The 25,171-nt window shown below is 38.8% G+C and overlaps 1 protein-coding gene across 5 annotated transcripts; it reads left to right on the top strand.

Annotated features, from left to right (window-relative positions):
• The first annotated feature begins 187 nt into the window (after nt 1-187).
• On the top strand, nt 188-25,171 carry gcgrb (glucagon receptor b). 5 transcript variants are annotated; one of them, XM_049720372.2, is made up of 15 exons: nt 195-346; nt 607-649; nt 15,533-15,683; nt 15,758-15,854; nt 15,926-16,036; nt 17,662-17,750; nt 17,962-18,068; nt 18,292-18,448; nt 19,055-19,214; nt 19,466-19,526; nt 19,706-19,775; nt 20,988-21,076; nt 22,790-22,934; nt 23,130-23,171; nt 23,453-25,171. In XM_049720372.2, exons 3-15 carry the CDS (start codon nt 15,630-15,632, stop codon nt 23,870-23,872), a joined length of 1,602 nt encoding a protein of 533 aa, XP_049576329.1. In that variant the 5' UTR covers nt 195-346; nt 607-649; nt 15,533-15,629; the 3' UTR covers nt 23,873-25,171. The 5 variants fall into 5 exon arrangements, with proteins under 5 accessions (XP_049576333.1, XP_049576332.1, XP_049576330.1 ...); XM_049720376.2 differs by having other exon boundaries at nt 188-649; nt 15,929-16,036; nt 17,965-18,068; XM_049720375.2 differs by having other exon boundaries at nt 191-649; nt 17,965-18,068.

Below are 25,171 nucleotides of genomic sequence, written 5' to 3'. Positions count from 1 at the left end.
ACTCAGGGGTCAAAAATATTAAAACTGGTGTGCACAGTATTGTACCAAGTGTAAAAAGGAGCAAAGCTGTTTAGAAAGGAAAAGCTTTATTTTGAAAAGTCTAACCAGGAATTTCTTTACTCATCTTGGCTGCAATGACAAATAATGCACACTACCTTTTATTTTGAAGGTAGTAGCCGGGAATCCTCTTAAATGTCTTGCCTGCTCTGACAGATATCGTATTCGAGTGCAACGCGCCAAGACTCTCTTCATCAAACCCTCTGCAACATTCGCAAGTGCATTACCAGAAAAAGCGTTGCAAGACACTCAAATAGAGCTCAGAAGAGTTAATTTAATAACGACACAGGTCAGTCAGTTCAGTTTCTTTTCTCTTTCTTTCTTTCTTTCTTTCTTTCTTTCTTTCTTTCTTTCTTTCTTTCTTTCTTTCTTTCTTTCTTTCTTTCTTTCTTTCTTTCTTTCTTTCTTTCTTTCTTTCTTTCTTTCTTTCTTTCTTTCTTTCTTTCTTTCTTTCTTTCTTTCTTTCTTTCTCTTTTGTTTTGCTGCACTCTGTGATGCGTCTTGGTTGCGTGCCTTGGACTGCGCCTGGTGTGTGATGGACCTCTGGAGGTGTCTGTGTCCCCGGGGTGCAAGAGGACACCAGCAAGCCTAGGTAAGAAAAAGTCTTAGTTTTCATTGAACATTTACATTTTGTGTATGTTTTCAATTGTACCGAATGTAGGCTACTAAAATGGAATTGCTAGATCACTTTCTATGGTATGATTAAAACTTTGTCTAATGCAAGTCCACATGGCGAAGGTTATTGCCTCACTCGTGGTATTGTTGCTATTATAACAGATTGCGGTTTGCCTCGCATTACTGTACAGTTGATAGTGAACTAAATACCCTTTTGTTTAATGCCGATCATCATGTGATCATAATACGATCTATTTGATGATGCAATTCCTTTTGCTTTTCTTTTCCTCAAGCAGTACTTTATTTTTGTTCTCAAGCCCACATTAATATAAATTATAAATTGTCATCACATGAGGAAAGACATTTTTAATAACCTTGTCCAAAGAGGTTTTGTTGTTACCCACATGACAATAACCGGCCTTTCTGCCAGTCTGCAGGATTGTGCAAAAACTGCTGCGTTCCACTCAAGTTTCTTTAGCAGAAACGCACACACGCACGCACACACGCGCTGGGAACTTATTGGTGTATATGAGTCTTAAAATAGGCACAAAGTGCACCAATTGCCTGATGTCCACTAATGTCTTGCTGAAGTTAAAAGCTAAGTTTTTGATGACATTTTATTGATCAAAAAGCAGACAGGGGGAGAGAGTTGCGACAAAAGGCAGGCGAGTGATTGCTCCTCTGATCTCTGAATCTATTAATGTTTGAATCAGCCTGATACGAGCTGTGGGACACATCGCAGTCTCATTTCTACCACAGATTTATGATGATGATGATTAATAATACATCTAAATTATGAAGCACCTTTTATCTAAAAGAAAATGTCAAAGTGCCCCAGAGGGCTTTTTTTTTCCCCCAGCCAAAGTGAGACACGGTGTAAATCTGCGGGCAAGAATGATTTTTTATTTTTTGTTGCAGATACACACAGCTTGACACAGACAAAAATGGGGTATTTTGCGCTGTTGTGGGAATGAACACAGATGTCTCAATTTTCCGCCACACAGAACAGCACATGTCCTTCCCTTTGAATACAGTGTGTAGGATGCTCAGTAGTTCTTGACATGGCAGAAGGCAGAAACGGATTCGTTAATGCTCTGTCTGCTGTCAATTGTACTCCACAGTGTCAATTTGTTCGAAATAGATTTTTATTTTTTTTATTTGCTGCTTTTCTATCTATTGAATGAAATTACTTTGGCATATATACATACTTGCTGAGTGGAGGGTGAATGAAAGCCACACTTTCGCCTCTATTGAATAGGTCAGTCACTCCGTGCTTAATACAAATAGGAGAAATGGTATTTCTATTTCAGATCATTTCAATAGGGTATAGCGAATTAATATAAACGTTAAACTTATTTATCAAGGTAGCACTGTATGGTGATGATGATGTTGAACCGAATGTTAAAGTACTAACATAGCAAAAGAGATGAGTGAATAGCCGAGGTCGGTCCATTGTAGCAGCTCTTTAACTCGATCATATCCTCATTGTATATTCTCTATATACTCTTCATTGTACATGCCTGACACCCCAGGTTCAACATGTAAGAGGATGTCATGGTCCACTGCTGAATTGTCAGTAATCACTTCTGCTGTTATTTGATCTTCCCGCTGTGAAATGACTGACGTGATATGCGCGATATGATATAACTCGTGAATGAAAACTGCAACATCTGCTTTTGTCAGAATATCGATCATCCCACATAAGCAGTTTGACGATTAGTGCTAGAGAAGATGCCAGTCACTACTGTTCAAGCATAACAGAATAGACTCCACTATTGTACTTGCCAGTTTGAAGAAAAGAAAAAAAAAAAAAACACAGTACAACACGTAATTGCACACGAAAATGCTGTTGTAGTTCTTGCTGATTGAAAGCTGATTGTTTTGGGGTTTTTTTTGCAGCGGCTTCGCAGCCTTGCTGATGTGTTTGGAATGTGAAACCGACTCATGTGAAAGCTTGCCCTGAATATTTCATATCTGTTTTCTTTGTATGATCTTCCATTTGATCTGCCTCTGTTCTTTATTCATTAGTGTGTTCTGGTTCTGCTTGACTGATCATGCATGAGCACTCTTGTCACGCCTCTCTTACGCAAAGTCAGTATATCATTAACAAGTGCGCAATGTTAATGCTGGTTAAAGTGTTTATTTTATTGTTCCTGAGTTGTTGCTTGTTTACACTTAGCCATGATGAGCTTGATGTAGTCAATGATGGTGTAGTGGTGCCCATAATCAACATTGCTTCGTTTCCCATCCCGTGATGGTGTGAATGTGAGTGAGAAAGGTTGTCTTTTTCTATATGTGCCTGTTGCCAGACTGGCAACCAGGTCAGCGCGTAAGCAGCGTCCGCCTTTTGCCTGAAGTCAGCTGGCACAGCATGTCGTGACCCTGAATGGGATGAACAGTTTGGAGGATGGATGAATACATTTGTTGCAGATGCAGTATTAGGATTGTAGGTTGGATTCGTTCCTTTTCTCCATTATTCTCTTTTTAGAAAAATTACTTTTTAGTGACAAGTACAGTAAAGAGGCGTGCCATGCTCGTGTGTGTATGTTCAATGCATGCGTGGTGAGAGAAGGTCTGCGCTACAAACAGAATTGTTTATTTAATCAACACAGACCGAGACTGGCCTTTGACGCGTGTTGTCTCCCTCACACGCGCGTGCATGCATGTATGCACAGTTGCACACACATGAACCAACACACACACACACACACACACACACACACACACACACACACACACACACACACACACACACACACACACACACACACACACACGTGTCTCTTCATGACAAAATCACATTAATAATGTTCCTCCTAGTCCAAAGCTGATGTCACTAATTTGTCTGTAAATGACCACAGGGAAAAGAAAGTCATGTTTGCCCCTTGCCGTGCAGCAAAGAGGAAGAGACTTGCAGGATATATATTTTTTCCACACTAGTGAAATTGAGGTGCATTTTCATATCTCTATATATAGTTATGTAAATCTGTGCCCAGGCAATCGCTGAAATTCATAATTTTACACGAGCCGAAAACTGGCAGAAACAAAGACGCAGCTCATTCAAGTCATTCACTTCCCTTATGAACAATTTTTTTTTATGGTTTACAGTGTAATTATTTTTTTTTAATAGCAATGACATTCATGAGGCACATTCCATGTTAGATATTAACATATTTTACACTTGCTTGGCGATCTAGAATTGTACTTGTGAGCACATTTGAGTCTGCAACATAATCTCATCTTGCAACATTATGCAATTAAAAAGGGTATTTAAATCCTACAAATGACTATTTATAGCTTGTGCTTGACCCCATGTTGAGGATTACGTTACTTTCTTGCAAACGTTGTCGTAATGACAACAGTTCACATGTTGATTCTGCTTAATGCTCTCAACCACTGCTCCGTTTGCCCTCTGAAATATGCAAATTAATACCGAGCTGGAAAATGTTGTAGCACAAGTTCATAACGGCACATTCTGTTATAATGTAGTCAAGGCGGTGCATGTTAATGAGTTATGATGTTTGCGCATGTGTTACACGATGTTTGTTTGACAAAATTGTTACTAATCCACACAAATCTAATTCTCATTGTGCTCGTCAATGCCTCTGCCTGCCAGTGAAATGGAAATGCTGGAAGAGCTCTGTCACATTCATGATGCACCTGCGTCATCTGTCACCTCACCTCATCTCACCTCTCTTTGCATCCAAGTCTCTCATGTGTCCTGTTCACTCCATAATAGTGATCATCTTCGCTGCCTCATGAGGAATGGCGTTATCCACATTTTCCCTTTGCTTGAAATGAACCATCTTTCTGTCCTCCACTACATTTCTCAGTTTCTCCCATTTTTCTGATGGCTCCTTTTCAAATCACCTCTTTTCTTTATTCCTCAACATGCTTTCACGCATTCTGAGCATAAATTTGATAAAGCCATTTACCTCTGATGCGTCCATTAAATCTCAAATAATTTTTCCCTTTTGAAATTAATGGAAAGGCTGAGTTCTTTTGTTATGTGTTTTTTTAAAATAATGGACACAGCACTCAGTAATATTTTACTTTATAAAAATATGCATTGTTCCCTCGCTGCATTACAGTTCACCTTTCGCGGTCTTGCTGTTATTGGATTTTATGCGGGGCGTCAGTGTATACTTTAGTTTAGTTTATACGTCAGTGTAAAAGCATACTTTTATTCATTTATTTATTTTACTGTGTGTGAATAATACATGGCAAATGGAGTGTGTCTGTCTTCTCGTGCTACTGCACTGTTTGTGTACAAATATCCGCTGCTTCACATGATTTTATTTCCATTTGCCCGTTAACCTTTTCGAGAAGTGACTAAAGTTACATGCACTGCTGCCACCATAAGGGGGCCCTTCATTTTTCTTTTACTATGAGGTTTCGCTTCTTTGAATGTTTGTTCTGTATATCATTCCAAATCCAAGTTGCAGTAGAAGACTGAGCATAAGGGCAACCAAGCAATGTCTGCCAAGCAATGTCAGTGGTGAAACTTTAAACTTCAGTCAATACATATTTGATATATTTTTAGATATTTTTTCATTCATCCTGTTTCCAAACCGCTTGTCCTCACGAGGGTCTCGAGTGTGCTGGAGCTTATCCTAGCTGGCTTAGGGCAGTAGGTGGGGTACACCTTGATCTGGTCGCCAGCCAATTGTGGCAAATAGAGACAAACAAACATTCACGCTAACAATCCAAATTTGGAGAGGCCTGCTATGCATGTTTTTGGAATGTGGGAGGAAATCAGAGTACCTGGAAGAAAGCCACACAGGCACAGGCAGAACATGCAAACTCCACACCGGAAGGCCAGAGCCGAAATTGAACCCCACACCTCAGAACTGTGAGGCGGATGTGCTAACCAGTGTGTCACCGTTCCGACCTAAAAATAAAAAAAATAATAATTTGGAGGGGGGTTGGGTGGGGATTAATCCAGGGGCTTCGTACAGTGTGTTTTGGGGCCCAATGCCAGCTGAGGCATTGCCCATCCCTGACCTACAGTATACGAATACTTTGACATAGACATGAAGGTAGTGGGCTTATTTCTGTGGATTCCAATTGGAACTTAATAATTGGCTGATTTTTTTAAAATGTATTTTCTGAAATATATTAAAGAATGCACACATCTTTAAAAAGAACCAACAGAGGAATGGTGGAAATCTTTGGATAAGCCTGACTTGCAACAGGAACCGTTATTAGCATACTTGGAACATGTAATTACAGTTGAAGATGTAATAAGAGGACATAATATTCTATAGTGTGAATGGCTAACATGGAAAGGCAGGTGAATAAGTGGGAGGATGATGAGAGACAAATATCGAATGCAGTGAATAGAATGTGAATAAGTCTAGTCTCTCAAGTGTTGCCCTTTACTCCCACAAGACATGATTTGAGAATGGATAATTTAGCTACTGTGTACAAGTATGTGACTGTCTCCTAACAAGTGCACATGGATCGGATTTGACAGGTAGTCATTTATACCGTCTGGGATATCACTTTTCATGTCTTTCAGTTACTCCCAGTTAATGTTTTAGTCATGCTGCCTGTTTGTTGTCATGGCTCCTGTTGTTCTGACAACCATTATCAGTCTTGCACAATGGGCACTTCCAATAATGCTGCTAATTGCATGTCAGGTTATTATGAATAGAATCAAACAATGTTGGTTACGCTGAGTGAATGGAGGAATCAGAGATCAGTGACATTCTTTCAAAATTTACACACCTCGGAGGAAGCGAGAGAGAGTGGGGGGCACACAGAGTAATGTAATGCCAATTACTTTTTTCTCTGTTAGACAAGGCAATTATGTGAGCACCGCAGAAATATGCTGAAAATTATTCTCGGCGGTCGTATTAAAACATTTTTCTCCAGCTTCATATACATTCATCTATACAAACAGGGGCTCGCAGTGGGCCACCATCTTTGGGGGCCATCCACAGCAATCCCCACAACCCCACTTAAGCATTATTTTCCGGGCCATGTCCAATTAGCAAACTCAATGGAAATGGGCCTTGATGCATCGATGTAGATATTTAAAAACAAGACGTTTATGGCTAGAATGGTCATTTACAACATTAGCAATGTATGGAGTGTATTCCTGATTAGTTTAATGTCATCCTCATTGAAAAATAGATATTTTATTTTAAAAAATCAGGACATTTCTAAGTGACCCCAAACTTTTGAATGGTAGTCTTTACGAACAACAAAAATCTTTGTGTCTGTTTCTTAGGTCGAAAAACACAAAGCATAGAAATTTACAACGCACTAAACGTTCACTTAAAGAATAGATAGGAAACTTGGGGTTGCACCTAGTTTTATTGTGTTATCAAGAAAAACATACAAATAAGGAAATAAGATGAAAGACTATACCAGGACAAAATAAATTCTGCAACGCAAATAGCAGAAAAAATTCTGGTTGAAATAACTCAAGCAGCGACTTGTTAATAAACAGCCTCGAGCTTGGAGAAAGAAGCGAGTAGTAGACCTCAAAAGACAAACATCACTCATGGGAGCAGCACATCATCGCCAGATTACTAAATTAGATTTACTAGTTTAATGTACAGATCCATACATGTGGCGCATACAGCGACCGCACTGACAAAAGTAAACACCCCACAAAAGCTTACTTTAATTTCACACATGATAGGTTAGCAGTAGCGCTGCACATTATATTCAAGCAATTAAAATTATTTACATTGAAGCAATTAAAATGTCACATTTACATAATAATGCAATAAGCAAAAATCTTAATTAGTAGTATAAAAGTAATAGTTTCCCTTGATAATTCCCTAAGGGTGTGAATCTTTATTAGTAATACACACAATAATACAGTCAGCACAGATGCTAGAGCTACGAAATATTTTTGCTGTTCCACCAATAGTAGGGGATCACATCAAAACGCTTATGAAGCTCAATTTACTTTCACATTGCAGGACACGAAGCCCAGCTAGGATTTCTTTTTAAATCCGATGTGTTTGTGACGTGAAATATACGCACACAAATCCAACTGACTCTAATGCTCATGAAACATAACATCACATGTATTTGCTCCTCTAGCGCTCACCTCCCACTAGAAATCCCATCAAGGACATGAAGAGATTGATAGAAGAGCAAGGGCGGAGGAGGTCGAAATGTTCTGGAGAAATGAGATGTTCGTTTCTCTATATCTTCATTTCATTCCTAAAGATGTTGTCACGTCATTGACATGCAACACAAAAGAAGTGCCTGCGCGGCTAAATCATTATTATCACCACAAATGTCCACTGTATGCTTACGTATGTTCATGTAAGATCAAATATAAAATGAACACTTTTACTTTTGGTTTGTACAATCAGGAGTGGTCAATCCCAAACCTGTGAGCTCTGCACACAGCACATATTTGGCTTTTGATGATGTATTGGTCAGATGAGTGTGGAGTGAGCGGCCATAACGCGAATACATCGGGTACATATTTGATGTACATCCAAGACTGGGTTGAATTTGGGTTAGTAATAATACTAATACTAATAAAAATAATAGTATTTGATTATCTCCAGGACCGGGCCAGATTTGAAATAATAGTAATAACAATAGTAATAATACATATTTATTATTATGTATTTATTGATGCATTTACTTATTTATTTGTCTGGCATTGAGGCATTTTATACATATTTATTATTATGTATTTATTGATGTATTTACTACTTATTTATTTATTTGTCTGGCATTAAGGCATTTTATGCATGCACTCAAAGTTTTTTTTTTCCCCGCAGCCAAGCCCAAAGCGAAAAATGATACAGTAGGTATTGATCAGTCGTACTCATATGGATACAGACTTTATGAAGCGCTGCAGTTTCAAGCATTTGCAGATACCTCAGTGTCTTAGATAGCTCCAGTACACCACTTATAATCTCAAACTATGCGCTCCTCAAGCATGTGTGTACGTATTTATTTTGCGGAACATTAATATGACAATAGGCTCCAGCACACCCGCGACCCCATGGGGACAAGCGGTACAGATCCATCCAATGGTTGGATGGATGGATTAATATGACAGCAAATTCAGTTTATTACATCTCACATGATCAGATGGGATTGTGCTGTGAAATGGGACCAGCTGCATATTGCAAATACTTTGTTGGTTCACATCTGCCATGCAAGCCACTGCATAATATAAATGAGATGTAATAGGTTTTGTGTTTGTGTGTCTAATATCCATGGGTGAAGGATTGTTAATTTATGCATTGGATACATGGGAACATATGCTTGAAAATTATGCGAGCGCTCCCCTGTGCGTGTGTGCCGTTAGTCAGTGGGTGCACGCTTTATCACTGATGATTAGGTGGAAAATTAAGTTTTCATTAGCTGTTGGCCACACACGTGCCCTCTTGTTATTTTAAGGGCCATCATGGAGTCCAACATACTCTCATGTGAACTAATCATGTTGATTATCGTAGCGCTTCATTTGTTCAGGGAGGCATCAAACATTATATTTCCCTTCTCAAAGGTTTCTATCCTCATTTAGGCCTTTGCTGACATTAAGCAAGGGACGGGGTATAAACCATTCACACATAAATTCTCACCTTTAGACAGTTTTTTGATTGATTGATTGATTGACAACTTTTATTCCAAACATTCAAATACACAAACAATACTGAGCTTCCTGTTTGCTATCAGACAAAATCCTTTCATAAAACCAAATGAAATTGAGGAAGCAAAATAAACACAGAGAAAAAAAAGAGAGAGGTAAAAAAGATATTCGAAAAGGAGTGAGAAAAAGCATAGCTTTCGAGTTTTCAATGAATGAAACTTATATTTTAGCGTGTCGGAAGGAGAAAACAAACTAGTGCATTTTATTTTAACGTGAGACTCAAGTGGACAGATTTTGGAGTATATTCTACAGCATATCCATTTATCTGTCTGCCTATCAATTAATTATTTCATCAATTGGGAGATAGTCATGAGACTCCTTAATTAACCTCCAGAATTCTTTACTCCAAGAAAATTTGGACAATTTTTTTTAGGAACAATAGGTCCCCTTGTTGTTTGAGGAAGATGTAGCTTAATGCTAATGTGTGTGGTTTTTTTTCATCTTAATATTCAGCATGTATACAGAAAAAGGTTTTTTTTTGTCTTTGTGACTTTTATCCATAGAGCAATTTCTTCTTACAACTTATTATAGTAGGTACACAGACATCAAGAAGTTAAGTGTGAAGGCATTGAAAGTAAGCCTGCAATGTGATGATGAAGTTAACAGAAGATATTAAAGGAAAAATTAATGACCGAATTTTGTTTTCAGAAAATACATTTTAAAAAGAATCATTAGGAAAGACATGACTCATGAAGAAAGAAATAAAACTAATGTAAAAAGTCAAATTAAATGAAAATGGGTTGAGCGGAGAAAGTGGAGAAAATGACTTGATTGAACCCTTGATAGCATTTGAGAATTAAAAAATAGCCATAAAATGGTCAGTTTAAGAATTTTAACTACTGCATACTCTATGCACGTCTCACTGCCTGTTGCCATGGTAACACATTCTCTGACAATACAATTCAATCTCCAAGCGCCACTGATGACTAATTCACTTTAGGGGGAGAAATTTGCATTTCTGTCATGTTTCATATAGTTTATTGCTTTTAGTGAGTATGCTTGCTCAACACAAAGTAATGGTTGACACGTTGGGTAGAGGAAAGCTTGAAGGTGATGCAGTGGTTAGGATTGCAGACGTGGAGCTGGTGGGTACTCCAACACATGCTTAAATTTTGTCATTGGGGGGCGCACACACTTCTTTCAATGTCGCAAGTCCCCTGAGGGCAATATGTTATCATGATCAACAATGGTAGTTTGAATTAAAATGTTCAAACTCGTGGTTCTCAAACTGGAGTCCTTGTTTCCCTGCAAGCCAGAAAAATCATTTTCTTTGACACTGGATGGTGAATGTGTGCACACGCAGGCGCACCATCAGAATAATGTTAAAATGATAATTAAAAAAGTTAAAATGACCTATGGTCACACTGTGATTAAAAATTCAAAGGATTAGCATTACATGGATAACTGTGGTGACGATAGTTTTTTTTTCCCTTTTGGTGTTGCCAGGGGGCGCGGGTCAAGGATATCTCAGCACTCCACATAACACATTTTTGTTTTGTTTTACAAAGCCCATAAAGATTATTTTAATTATTTTTATGTTCCCTACCATGGGCAGGTGGAAATGTGGAAAAACAAATCAGAAAATACCCCAAAATCAATTATCTGGCCTGGCACCTTGCTGGAGTTCATATTTCAGGGTGGGGGCATTGCCTCTGCAATTCCTGTCACTACAGGTGACACACTAGTGTCCTTCTCTTAGTGAGGCCATTTGAATTCATTTGCGTGGTTTAAACTTGGGCTTTCAAGCAAACCTACGACCATCAGCAGTATGAAAAATGAATGAATGAGTGGATATTGTTAGCACCATGTAGTATAATCTGTTGCTTGGATACAGCGCTTGAATTCATAAAATGTCTTAACAGCTAAATATAACCAACTTTAATTCAAGAGTTGAAGTTGTCAGCTAAATATGCCGCTTATAAATGTAGAATTGTGAGTGTGTCAAAGTCCAGGAGAATGTTTGATTTGAGAGCAAAAGGGGAAGAGGTGGGAACGTGGGCACTTTCCTGACAGCTTGGTGGATGAAGCTGTCCTTCAGCATGCTGGTCTTGACTCCTGAGACTTTGCACTCAGTCTGCCCCCTCCCTGATGGCAGCAGACTGAAGAAGCATCACCCGCACGACAGCTTTCCTAACACGTGATGAGGTGTTGTTGGTCCAGGACTGGCCTCTGATGATGTGCACATTCTCACCTTTTCCACAGCAACGCCATTGATAGTCAGAGGGTCATGTTGGGTTTGCTTACTAGGTTTCTCATCACTGCTGATGTTGTTCCTCAGCAAGTCTGTTCTCGTTGGTCTCATCATATCCTTCTCTGCTAATTGATTGACAAAGAGGGTAGCAAAGTTCAGAGGTTGACGTTAAAGTTTATATATATAAACACGCACACAACAGTACAATTACTTGGAAGGGGAAAACATTTTATGTGTAGCTTGGGTTTGAAACATCTATTTTTTATTTTATTTTTTTTTTTACACCAGCCTTGAACCTTTCTGACACAGCTCGTATACGTTTATATTTCTGCAATTGGGCAGTCATTCACCTGCGCAAACAACCAGTAATAGAAAAGATAACCACCGCGATTGTAAAGATGCAATTTTATCAAAATTGTGTCGTAAAAAAAGCTACATTCTATTCAGGCTGAATATTGCTTGTGATGAACCCATTTGATTTCATGTCTAATCATTTTTATTTTACATCCAAATCTGCACTGAATCGACGGACCTACAAATGTGAAAACAGTTTTTTCCAGTGCAATGTTTGTATCCAACATCTTGCGTGTGTTTTCATCTGGGTACTGCGATTGTCTTATTAAACAGCACATGTGCTGTCATGTATGTAGAAATAACACACACATACACATGCACATGCAGATAGAGGAACACACTCTCAAGGACTGTTGTGTCCCTTATGTTGGCAGTTGTCACACTTGAGATTATGCGGTCAGCATTGCATGACAGACAGGACGCACACTCTTATGAAATCTCATATATGTGTGTGTGTATATTATATATACAGGACTATCTCAGAAAATTAGAATATTGTGATAAAGTTTTTTATTAAAAAAAACAAAAATGTCATACATTCTGGATTCATTACAAATCAACGGAGATACTGCAAGCCATTTATGAATTCAATTTTTGTTTTTTTAATTGCATTACAAAAAATAAAGAACTTTATCACAATATTCTACTTTTCTGAGACAGTCCTGTATATATATGTATACACACATATATTCGGGTATGTTTGTGTACGTCTGTCCAATATCTGAACTTACGTTTTTGCTTGTTTTCTGGTTGCTGATGTGGCTCTTGATGGACACTAACAATGCATGGAACATTCGTCTTGCTCTCAGCTCTGTCGTTTTCCTTCCTTCCTTATCTACGTTCACGGTTAACTGTTAAAAAGTTCTTCACAACCATTGATTGGACGCTTGCCTTTAAACATGACATGACACTGGCAAACGGAAAAAGAAATTCCTACATTTTTCCACTGAAAGGTTCGTTTCAGTTCAGCAACAATATGGTTTGTAACAGTAAACCCTGATGTGGCTAGTGTTTTCACTGCAGGCTGTGTGGATAGAAAGCGGATAGCTGAGTCAGTTATGTACAGTGTATGCCCAGCATGACACAATGTAACCTGCCAATTAATTCAACAAAGAAGAGGAACAGTAAGCAAAAGACAACAATGGAAGATGCCCCTCTATTTGTCTTTATGTGACTGCTGATTATTTTAATCTTTCCATGAGGCGTTTGATGATTCTCAGGAAATTGTGCTGATTTTAGTTTTACCAAGTTTGTGCTGTTAGATATGAAAAATGATTGTGGTTCTTACAACATTTTGTGAGAGTTCACTTTTCCTGGATATCTTATGTGTTTACTCATGCAGTGCAAATTTTATCTCCACCAACCAGCTCTCTTTTTCCACTTTGTATTTAATTAGTTATTTATTCTATTCATATTTATTTGCCAGATTTTTGCTTTGTCTGGTCTTCGTCAAACAATTGTTTTTTTGTACTCCATCTGCTTTGCTTTACATTTGTATTTAATTTCAAAAAATTGCATAATTGTCGCAGGGCACTCTTAAACAATCATAGACAAACCATTCTCACTTACACAAAACCAATTAAGACAAGCCGAAAAATAAAATCAAATTTAAAATGATGGGTTTTTTTTTCATGGAAATGTTTAAGTCCAATTTTTTAATCACTGCCGTCTGGGCGGTACTGCAAATCGTCGACATAAATGTTTTAGAAGTAATATGCATGTGTGCATACATACTATGCAAATGCATGAAGCTCGGCAAAATGCTGGTTCATTGATGATAACCTTCCAACAGATCACCTTGATCCACGCACACACCGATATGCACACAAAGAGAAATTGATGTTACTGCTTGGGATCCTTCTTATACAGACTCTTATTCGTACCTATTTTATTTCTTTCATTTGCTTGTATACACACTTGTTGAACTTAGGCACACATTACCTCATAAATGACATTCAGTCATTGCAAACTGCAGTGCATAAAATTAAGATGTGCTCATTATGCAATTTGTGCTGTTTTTAAAACGATGTTGCACGCCCTAGGCTGAAAAAGAAGCAATATCCTGAATGGATATGATGACTTCCTTAAATCACTGTTTGGGAAAAGGAGCAATCGAATGTAACATTATTGTTTGCAGTTTGGAAAGATAATATTAGCCTAATGTTTCACGGTAGTTTAAAAATTGTGATTGAAAAGCAATTGACATTTGGGACCTTAGCAACATGACTAAATAAAATTGTTGTTACCTTTATTCGTAACTATCTTATGGCTCCATCTTCTGTTTATGCTTTTGTGGTCCTTTTCAGTCTGCAAACAAATGATGCACTCTCTGGAAATGAGCATTGTCATTGACATTTTTGTCTCAAATAAGAACTGCATGTTGTTTTGAAGAAGTAGAATGTTACAGGAGTCGACAATACCGCATTGACATTTGTCTCGAAGATGTTTTGAAGTGAAGGTGACAACTACCGGGACTGAATATGTTGTGATGCCTCCGCATCGAGTTGTCGATGTGTGTCTCAAGACTGGGCAAACAAAGGTGAAGACAGACAGATTGGAACAGAATGGAATTTGAAACGTTTTAGCCAAAAATGTTTTCACACATAAGGTGTTTTTTGCAGAAACGTTTCAGATTCCGTTTTGTTCTCCAACTTCGTATGTGAAGATGCCTGACCAGTGTCTCTAAATCATACCACGTCTCCTGTCTTCAGAGGCATAGCTGGTAAAAATCATGTATTTTTTTTTTGGTAGCCATCCATCCTTTTTTTTTTTCTCCAGCCTGTTCTCATTTGGGATAACTTGGGCCTTACCTCAACTCAACTAATTAAATTTTTATTTTTTATTTTATTTTAATTATAATGTTTATTGGCAGCCAGCCTTGGTGGCAGTGAAAGACTACATTTGGAGGAACAAAGACATGCAGCATGATGAGTGAAGAAGGTCTTTTAAAGTGGAAAGTAGTGACTCAACTTTATACGTCAACATAACCAATGGGGAACCTTGGCCAGTAGCATATCAGCATAAGACACAAAAACCTTTTGAAATTCTTGAATGTGTTGACGCCTAGAAAATCACATCTGCACAGTTTCAAATGAAGTTCTCAAGGGACGGAAAAAGTAGGCAAAAATCTGAGGGTTACATCAGACAAGGCAACGCGTCTTTATTTTAAAAAGCACATAGAAAATGTATGTCAATGTGCTTCACATAGTTAAAAGTAGCCTAAAACATTTAGCAGCATTAACATAGAAAAAAGCTGAATACATTTTTAAACACAAAGTAAAAAAATGAAAGTACCTTACTAAAATGACAAATAGAACATGCAGTGTAAAAGATTTTTGGAGAAAAGTATTTTGAAAATGCTTTGAAAGACGTTAATCATAGGTATGGATTTATAAACATTTACTTGGTGCTAAACTCACTTCACATTTGTGCGCAGCTTAACAGCTAAATGCTGCTTCACCATGTTTGCTTTGAACTCTGGGCTTAACTAATTGTCCCAAGTCTGCAGACCTCAGACCTCTACATTCTTTATGTTTCATGATCATTTCTTTAATTTAATCAGGACCTAAACCATTAAATCATCTTACCAGCGACGTGGGGCCTCCAAATTCTTCTCTGCTGTTATTTGTGATTTCCATCCGTGCTGTCTGACAACTCGCTCCCCATGGTGTGTACAGGACCGACAGTGAAATCGGGCCCGGAGCACCTCATGTGTGGGGCTTCCTCCTCTGTGTTCTCGTCCCCACCTTCCTTCATCCTCCCAGCTTCAGTGGGATGTCCCAGGTGGGTCTCCTCTTGGCCTTGCTCGTGCTCTGCAGCTGCACAAAGGTACGACCTCCGTCCTGATTCTGAGCTCCACAGTCACATTCGAGCGAAGGTCAGGACATTAACTCTTTCCACAGGTGTCTTCAGCTACATCCCTGGAGCGTCTGAAGGAACAGTGGGGCAGCTACAAGAACCAGTGTTTAGACTTTTTAAACTCTGTACCCCCCACAACAGGTGAGCCCTTTGGAAAGAATGCAGACGAATGCAACGACTGCTTTTGCCAATTTAACGTGCTGTGATGCCAGCAGGGGCAGTGTGTAATAGGACCTTTGACCAGTATGCCTGCTGGCCTGATGGACTCCCTGGAACCACAGTCAATGTCTCATGCCCTTGGTTCTTGCCATGGCATTATAAAGGTCGGTGTTTTCCTGAATGGCATCAAAAGAAATGTGCGAGTGTGTGCCGTCTTTGTGCTCAAAGGTGAAGGCGGAGAATAATGAAGACAGCAAAGGAATCAAAACAATTGCTGTTGATTTGCATTGGAGAATAATGAAGACAGAGAGAGAATCAAAATATTGACTGTTAATTTGCATAACTCATTAATTAAAATGAGCCTTTGTTTCAAAAGCATTAGTGGATCAAGAGTGACTAAATCCACAAAAATAATCCACAAAAAGGATGAATGTATACTCTTCTATGTACATAAAAGCCCTATTTTCATAGTCAGCTCAAGTTAAGATGGTTTTGCACATGGGTGGTGTTTTCGTTCTTTTGATTGTTTTGTAGAGAAATGGGCGTCGTTGTGGGAGATTTTCTTCCCAGTCAGTGGAAGTAGATGATGTACAATTTTAAATATTTTTGTGATAATAATGAATAATTCTCTCACTAAATAATTGTAATTGGGTAATATCTGTGGCACATGGCAATCAGGGACACTATGATGTGGCATAGTGGTTGGGAATCACAGAGCGACACTAATTAATTCTCTGTAAGTGGAAATACAAATGATTTTATTCTTCTTAATGGAGTTGGCTTATTTCTTCAGACTCTGAGCTGTTTGAGAATAAGTAGTGGCTCTCCTTGTCCTCCACTTTCTTGACTTCCAAACATTAACAGTGGAATCTATTTTGTCACCAAGGCCAGTGTTTTGGGGCAGAAGCAAGGACAGAAGATGACAAAAATACCAAAAAATAATGTTATAAAATGAAGACTTTTTACATTTTTTTTAAAGGCCATCTTTTTCTACATGTGCCCTGAGATTGACTGGAATCCAGTCCAGGCTGTAGTCCCCAAACTCACAGATAAGATTTGATTTTTTGCAAACCTGAGCAAGATAAGTGCTATAGAAAACATAATGCTTGGATGGATAATTCACTTTGAAAAAGGGTCATCTCTTGTCCGTGTCTTTCATGAGCATGGACAAATGTAGCAATTGTCCAGAAAATCTGAGTTATAGAAATGAAGGCTTTCTTCCACAGTTGCACGCTTAGTTTGTGTCGGTCCTTTTGAGTCAATGTGGCTGAAAGGAGCCCAGAGCTCATATAGAGACTATTGTTACCATGTCATTACCTAATCATTTGGTCAACCTTCACACTATGGTGATGATGAATGTGCTTTAGAGTCGATAAGTATATATAATTTCAAGGACTACGTCTATTTCATGATTTATTTTTTTATGTCTATGTTAATGTTTTCACGTGTTTTATCTTGACTTTAAGTTGAAGTTTTTTCGTAAAATCCCAGTTGACTGTTCTATGCAAAACTACTGTATATTTAAAAATCTAATACAAAAGTTGAATTGTTGTATTGTGTTGATGCAATCAGACACATAAAAAAAAAGACCACCTCGTTTGCTTTTAGAAAATGTCTCAATCAGCTCTTAAATTCAACTCTCATGAGCTATTCTTATTATATTGGTCCAAACAAATGTACATTTATTCATACAATGCTTTTAAAATGAAGATTAAATTGAAGGAACAAAGGGGGTCTCTTAATTTTTTGTGGGGGTCCTCATCATGTATGTATGTGCTTGTTTGAACAGTCCAGCAGGGTTTGGTGTACAGATTCTGTGGCAAAGATGGTAGATGGGCCCAGAAGAATACGAGTGAATGTGAGGATGACCCTGGCCAGGTAAGTGCGCGTTTGTCCGTGTTACAAATGATGCATGCTAATATGTGACTTCTTCAACTGCTTTAAGGCAGTTTTAAACCACAGATGGGCAGCTAATATTAGGACAGGCTGTGGTATAAAGTCTATGTGAAATTTTTGTTCATACAGCTCTTTTCTATGCGGAGTAAAAGCTTTGCATGATGATAAAGCCCCACCTCTGCTTTGTTTACAGCAGCAGTATGGTCGCATCCTCAGTCAGTTTCGGATCATGTATACTGTGGGATATTCGCTTTCTCTGGGAGCTCTGTTACTGGCCCTGGGAATCCTCATCAGCTTCAGGTAAATTATCCAGTGGAACAAAACAAGTGTAGGAGGAAGAAACAGTCATAAAATCATTAACATTAGCCAGAACAATGGAAGCTAGAAACTAATCTTAGACGGGAGTCAAGTATGAGGATTGAGAAAGTCGTGCTACATCCCACTAGATAGGGTTGCAATGAGAAGAAAAGTGACAGGACCTCTATGAGTTGAACCTTGTCACACAGTTTCAACTCTACACCAGGAAGCTGCACTGCATGAGGAACAACATCCACATGAACTTGTTTGCCTCCTTCATCCTGAGAGCCGTGTCCATTCTGGTCAAAGACGCCCTGCTGACCCTTACGTTGGACCCCAGGAGCAGTGGTGAAAGTCGGGTTCAAACCTGGATCAACATACCGGTGAGAGAACTCGCATCACAGCAGCCTCTAGGAGAATTTGATACCTTGGCAGTTAAGCTCATTTAATGACATTTCAAGGAGATAAATTTCACTTAAAGCACTTTGGTCAATAAAATCAAGGGTCCCAATGGAGACGAATTTATAATAAGCATCAAACAAAAACAACAAAAAATCATCTTGGTGTAGGATTGACTATATTTAAAGCTACGTTTTGACCATTTGAACTATTTCTAGCACACACACATTTATAATGCATACATTATTAGTGTTGACAGCAGCCCTGCCTGGTCCACTAATAATGTAGACCACTTAAATAAGTGAATAGGGGTTGCCGTAGCAATGACAGTTCGCCTTTTTGCTGCAATTTTATTTTAATGTAAATTTTTCATATTGTTGTTTTTATTATGTAACTATTCAAACAAGAAGTGACATGTGCACACTAACACACACACGCGCACTGCAACAAACACACATCCTTTTGAAATCACACGGAAATGACCATGATCATGAGGCAATTGACTCTGATTAATGAGCAAGAACAAAATGAAAGCACAAGAGTGAACATGGTTGCAGTTCTTGTCTTATTTGTCCCCCACTACTGTGCAGGCTGTCATGTGGTGTCGGGGCGCTATGGTGATGATGCAGTACACCGTGATGGCCAACAACTATTGGCTGCTGGTAGAGGGCATCTATCTGCACAGTCTGCTCGTCATCACTGTGTTTAGTGAGAAGAAGTACTTTTACATTTACATGGCCATCGGTTGGGGTAAATAGCATTTTTTTGGCATTATCACATAATAATACTCTCAGAGTCATCATTAACTGGCATGGTTATGTATCATATATGTATACTGGAGTAAAACTATTTTGGAATTTTGGGTAGGCTTGTAAAATGCAAGTAGGCCCAGTAAAAAAAAGGTCTTTAGATGAGGGCTAATCGATGATGTGTCCCTTTTTATGCCTTTGTAATGTTTTTCTTTAGATGATCCAACCCTGACATTTCTCCTTCATTCTCAGGAGCACCACTCGTATTTGTTTCGCCCTGGATCACAGTGAAGTACCTCTATGAGAATGAAGAGTGAGTCATGTTTTTCAATGGGATTGTATGCCTCTCTAATCTAACTTTAGGAGAAATGTTAATTTCATTTATGCACAGCTCCTAGTATTAAGACACCGACTAAAGCGTGTCTGTGTTTCTTTTGTATGTGTGTGCATGCCCACGTGCGTGTGTGTGCGTTTGTGTATTTGTGTGTGTAGGTGCTGGGAGAGAAATATTAACATGGGATTCTGGTGGATCATTCGTTCCCCAATATTGGTTGCTTACCTGGTAAGTCTATTCACTGATTCTGTCTTTGTTTTTGTGTGGCAATATGTGAATCAAGTACAGGTGGCAGGAAAAAAAGTACTGTATTTTCCGGACGATAAGGCGCACCTAAAAACCTAAAATTTTCTCAAAAGCCGACAGTGTGCCTTATAGTCTGGTGCGCCTTATATATGGACCAAATTTCTAAATTTAAACTGGCCCGAAGCATTGGGTCATGAAATCAATCATAAGTGGCCCACTGAATACTATGAATCATGAATCAAAAAGACTATGGATCATTATTTTGTGATTATAAAGTAATTTGTTGCATCTGAAGTTGAAATAAAAAAGATAAAGAATGATTTGATTTGGATTAAAAATCTGACATGATGCACTTTATAGTCCGGTGCGCCTTATATAAGGACAAAGTTTTAAAATGGGCCATTCATTGAAGGTGCGCCTTATAGTCCGGAAAATACGGTAAAGCGTTTCCTTAGGAATCAGCTTGAAAATCCTAATTTTAATATGGTGTTGACAATATAGGTTCTTATTATTATGCGTATTGAAGAACAGGTTTAAGTGGCATTTTAACATGATTACTGCCATGTGACAAAACAACATTTACAAATCATTACGAGGTGCTGTAATGATATAATCTTAAACTGCTAGGTTTACAATCAATCTTCTTGTAATCAGACTAAAGATGATATGTTACAAAAAGAAATGGAACAAAGTAACTCCACACACAGCAAAATGGGCACATGCACACACTCACGTACTCACACACACATTGCGGACATCGTCAAGCACCCTCTCTGATGACAACACACATTAATTGATAGGAAGAGCATGTTGTTAGCTTTCCACTTGCGTTTATGTTGGTGTGTTTATGAGATTCAAGATTCAATGTATTTTTGTGTCCACTTGACCGATAACATTTTGAGCATTTCTAGGAAGTGTACCCGAACAACATTTCCCATGAAAGGCTCACATATGAAAAGATATTTTCCAGTGATTGATGTAGTGTTTTGTAGTGTGTTTTTCGAGATCATATGGACTGTTAATGAATATTTGATTATGTGTATTTACCCATGTTGTTATTTTTCTCCATGGTAACTCTGTGTTTGCGTATGTGCAAGTGCATTTGTGTTGCATGTTAAGCTGGACAGGAAGTACTGGGAGTAAGTGTTATAAAATCAATAACCCAGATACATTCACTGTCTCTTGTCATTGCAGATAAATTTCTTCATTTTTGTACGAATCATCAAAATCTTGATGTCTAAGCTCAGAGCTCATCAGATGAGATACACAGACTACAAATTCAGGTTAGATTTTTTTAAATGTAATTTCAGTCGAAACACGTCGACTTGCAAATTGCATACAATTGCTGTATAATGAACCCCTGCTATTCATGGGGGAAAGGGATTGGACCAGACCATGAATAGTAATTTTTCACAAATAATTGACAATTCCCTAAGATTGATGCCAGGTATAGATATAATTGCCTTGGACAGATGACCACTGGCTTGCAACAGGGAGCAACAAGGCAACATTCCAACAAAAAACATATTATTCTGTTTGTGCTTAAGTCTTTATTTTTTACGCGCCTGGCTAGCACACCTTCAAGTTGTGGCTATTCTTCCATCCAGACATCTGACACACCTTCCTTGCGTAAGTTGGAAGTTTGTGTACGGCCACCAAAGAGGCGTGATTCCGTGAAGGTGGCCCCAATTTCCAGAGCGTGGAGTTTTCATATTCCATAAAAATGCATTTGTTAAGTTAAATTTTATTGTGAAATTAACTTGCATTGTGGATCGAGAAGTTATCTTAATGGTCACAGACTACTTTGAGTGAGCATCTGTTTTTGCATTTTGCTAAATCCAATAACAATAACTTAATAAGATTCAAGCTGTGCTCATGAGTAAGCGCAACATGCATTTGCACACATTTGTGTTGCTCGTGCCTCACCCGTGGGTGAGGCACTTTAACGGATTTCGATCAGCATAGATTAAATGAAAGCAAATGATTCAAATCTGACTAATGGCTCCATTACGAGGACTCCAATTATTGGTGAGCAACGCGTTCAAACACCCAGCCTGCAAAAAGGTGATACAAAAAAAGTCCCCCAGCACTGAACTCTTCTTTTTTCGCCATAAATGTTCATGTTTGGCCAGGGACATAATGTTGTCGGGACACATTAGTGCAGTCGGTGAACCCCTGAGACGCTGAAGCTCGAGTCAGCTGATCGGCGGGTGACAGCTGCCACTGTGACAGCTGTAATGACTCCAAACATTCAATATGATGTTTCACCTTGGGGCGCTGGCCTTACTCAGCCTCTGGAGTGTGCAAGAGGAAAGGCACCTCAGTCTATGAGAGAAGGCGGCATAAGTGAGGTATCAAGAGGAGAGATCAAGAATGCTCATTTCAGGGTCACTCCCTTTATTTATAGTGTATAAGTAACACACTTAAGTCCACGGGAGGATCTGAGCAGCCAGAAAAGTGTGCAGCTGTGCGCCTTTCCTGACTTAAGCACATACGAGAATGTACCCCAATTGGCACGCAACCAACAGCTGTAGCCTATATTAGTATAGTACACATGTATTAAATGGGAACGACTAACCTGAGCCGTGAGGCATGCTGGAATGCCTCAGTCTTGCAGACGCTTCAATGGTTTAGCCCACAAATATTAAAAAAAAAAAACTATGATCACTAAACACTTAAATGACACTACATACACTCGTATCTTTAACATTGCTCTGCCTTTCAAAATGCAGTGCCACAGTGATCCGTCTGATGCATCCTGTTTTTTCCGAACAAACACAAGTATCATCTCACAATATACTATATGTCTCAGTAATCATGTCCTAAAAATGTACATTATAAAATGTAACTACAGCTGTCATGTTCTGTAGATGTAAAAAGCAGGATTACGGAGGATTTACCTACCAGTTTTCATCACATACAAAGATGATCTTGAAATATTATTGGCAATGTAGCCTGTTTACTGTACATCCTTCAATGTTTGTATTTTGGTCCAGATTAGCAAAGTCCACTCTGACTCTTATCCCTCTGCTGGGGATTCACGCCATTCTCTTCACCTTTGTCATCGACGAGTCCGTCCCAAAAGGTTCCATGCTGCGCCTGATACGGCTCTTCTGTGATCTCCTGTTCAACTCCTTCCAGGTCTGAAGTAGTACACAGTCGTAAATACACTACTACAATATGGAGGCTTGCATTTGGTCAATGAAATTCTATGATCTTACAAAAAAAAAGACGGAAAGTTATAGTGTACCATTTCCATTGCTGAATTTATTTTCTGAACAAGCCAAAGGGAAGAAAAAAATTTCTCGCACTTGCCAATTCTACTTTTCTCCCCAGGGGCTGCTCGTTGCCATCTTGTACTGCTTTGTCAACAAAGAGGTGAGAAAGGTGATCATATACTGAGGGCCTGAGGCTGTCATTATCACCGTCCTTGGTTTTTGTTGTTTTTTTTCATCTTTGAAAGCTTTGCTCTACTTCCGCCTTCACCACTAAATGGTGCAAGCGTATTGGCATTCCAGTGATCACTAAACTTTGAAATGTACCCTTTGACTAGGAACATCCATCCACTTGAGTGTTTTATTTAATCTCCCCCATCATGTGAACATGGCTCTTTGCCGGCAGCTATCAGCAATCCCATCAGCAATCCCATTATCCCCCAGGTGCAGTCAGAAATGCTGAAAAAGTGGAAGCGGTGGAAGCTGGGTAAAGATATTGATGAGGAGTACCGACACACCCACAGCCAGACGCCACACGTCAAAAGCGGCAGCATCGCCACTGGAAACCTGCCTGATCTCCTTGACAATAACACCAGTGACCCGAGTGGGGGCTCATTGGGGACACCTCAACACAAAAAAGCTGACAGAGGCTCATCCAGCCCCACAGCGACTGATGAAAACCGCCAGTTGGTCGTGTCCTACAGCAACAAGATGGGGAAAGTCAGCAAACACACCTTTCACCTCTCCTTCCTGCCCCAGCGAGGCTCCGCCAGCCATGCCAGCAGCACCCCGGAGGACCTGTGTCTAAAAGAGAGAGCGCAGTGCCACTCTTACCCATTGGAAGGAAAAGAAACCAATGTCTGAAGCTTACATGAATGTGCACTGATCAGCAAGACTGATGCTTTTAAACTAATGAACGAGTTAAAAGGAACATGTAATGCTTTGGGAAAAAAATAAACAAGACGTGAGGGACATCAGACATGCTGACAAATTGATGAGTCCAACTAAAATCATGTGTGTGACTGTGTTAGTGACGGTGTACTTTTAATGTTGTTGGAAATATGCTTCTGTTGTGTGTCTTTGTTGCATTGGATTTGCATTTGTGCTACTCTACAACACGACTCTCTCAGTGTCAATGCCTTTGAAAAAAGTTGATGGAACTGAATGTGAACTACGGCATGCATCACTTGAACGCATCAGCACCTAGAGCAGTCCTTAAAGTATTACAGCAGAATGACTACTAGCGCGTCTGTCGCATTGTTTAAGTGTTTTTTTTAAGTGACCAAAGCCAAATAGGTGGAGAATTATGTATACATTTCAATGTGTGTCTTTATTGTTAAATTTTTCAATGTTTTATCTATATTTTGGTAAATGTATAATGGTGAAATATGGGTGTAATGTTTGACTGTACTGGCTGCCACATCTAGATGTTTTGAAATAGTGTCATTTTCACTCAAAGACAATACCTAGTATCATGCTGGCATTGTAAGATTTGAAAAGCAATGTAACACAAATTGAGCGCTTGTGTTGCAGTAGGTGATGCTGCTTTAAATCACCAACATCATGCAATTCTGTCATCGCTCACATTTTCACCTCTCTATTTCATCGGAAGGATGCGCGCACACGCATAATTGTATGGAGCGCGTTTGCTCAAAAGTCCTTGCACAATAACTTTCCATTGTAAGGGGAAGGCCATGCATTTTGTTGCTGCTGCACTAGCAGTTCTTTTGAAAGAATAGCACAGTCACTGACGTGATCTTTGTACACATTTTCTTCTTCCATTGAAGCAGAATGTGCCACGTGTAGCCAATGGCTTTTTTATTATTTAAAAACATATATATGAGTAAAAAATGAATTTATCTTTTGTTTTTTATTTATTTTCCTTCAGATTATATGACAAAGATTAATTTGTTGTACTGGAGTATGACAACATGGAATTTAGTCTGTAAATATGTATATGGTTGGTAAAATAAAATATTATAAAAACAAATGAAGGACAGCAGACTCAAGTCTTAAAAAAAACATTTATCATTTCAAAAGTCAGATGAGCCTGAAAACAAATTTAGCTATGTGAAAACAGTAGTAGTAGTACATGAAAGTCGATTTTTGTGTTGGATTGTGTCTCTGTGCATTCAATTAAATGTGTTCTGGTCCATAAAACAA

Source organism: Syngnathus scovelli, chromosome 5 (genome assembly GCF_024217435.2).
Source record: "Syngnathus scovelli strain Florida chromosome 5, RoL_Ssco_1.2, whole genome shotgun sequence".
NCBI classification, from domain to species: Eukaryota; Metazoa; Chordata; class Actinopteri; order Syngnathiformes; family Syngnathidae; genus Syngnathus; species Syngnathus scovelli.
Note: the sequence above shows the minus strand (reverse complement) of the source record. Positions and strands in the feature narration are given on the sequence as shown.

Coding starts and splice junctions, on each gene's coding strand:
- gcgrb (XM_049720371.2), top strand. CDS start 15,630: ATGTCCCAGGTGGGTCTCCTCTTGGCCTTGCTCGTGCTCTGCAGCTGC. Junction 18,069..18,291: donor GGAATCCTCATCAGCTTCAG/GTAAATTATCCA, acceptor ACTCTACACCAG/GAAGCTGCACTGCATGAGGA. Junction 23,172..23,452: donor ACTGCTTTGTCAACAAAGAG/GTGAGAAAGGTG, acceptor ATTATCCCCCAG/GTGCAGTCAGAAATGCTGAA.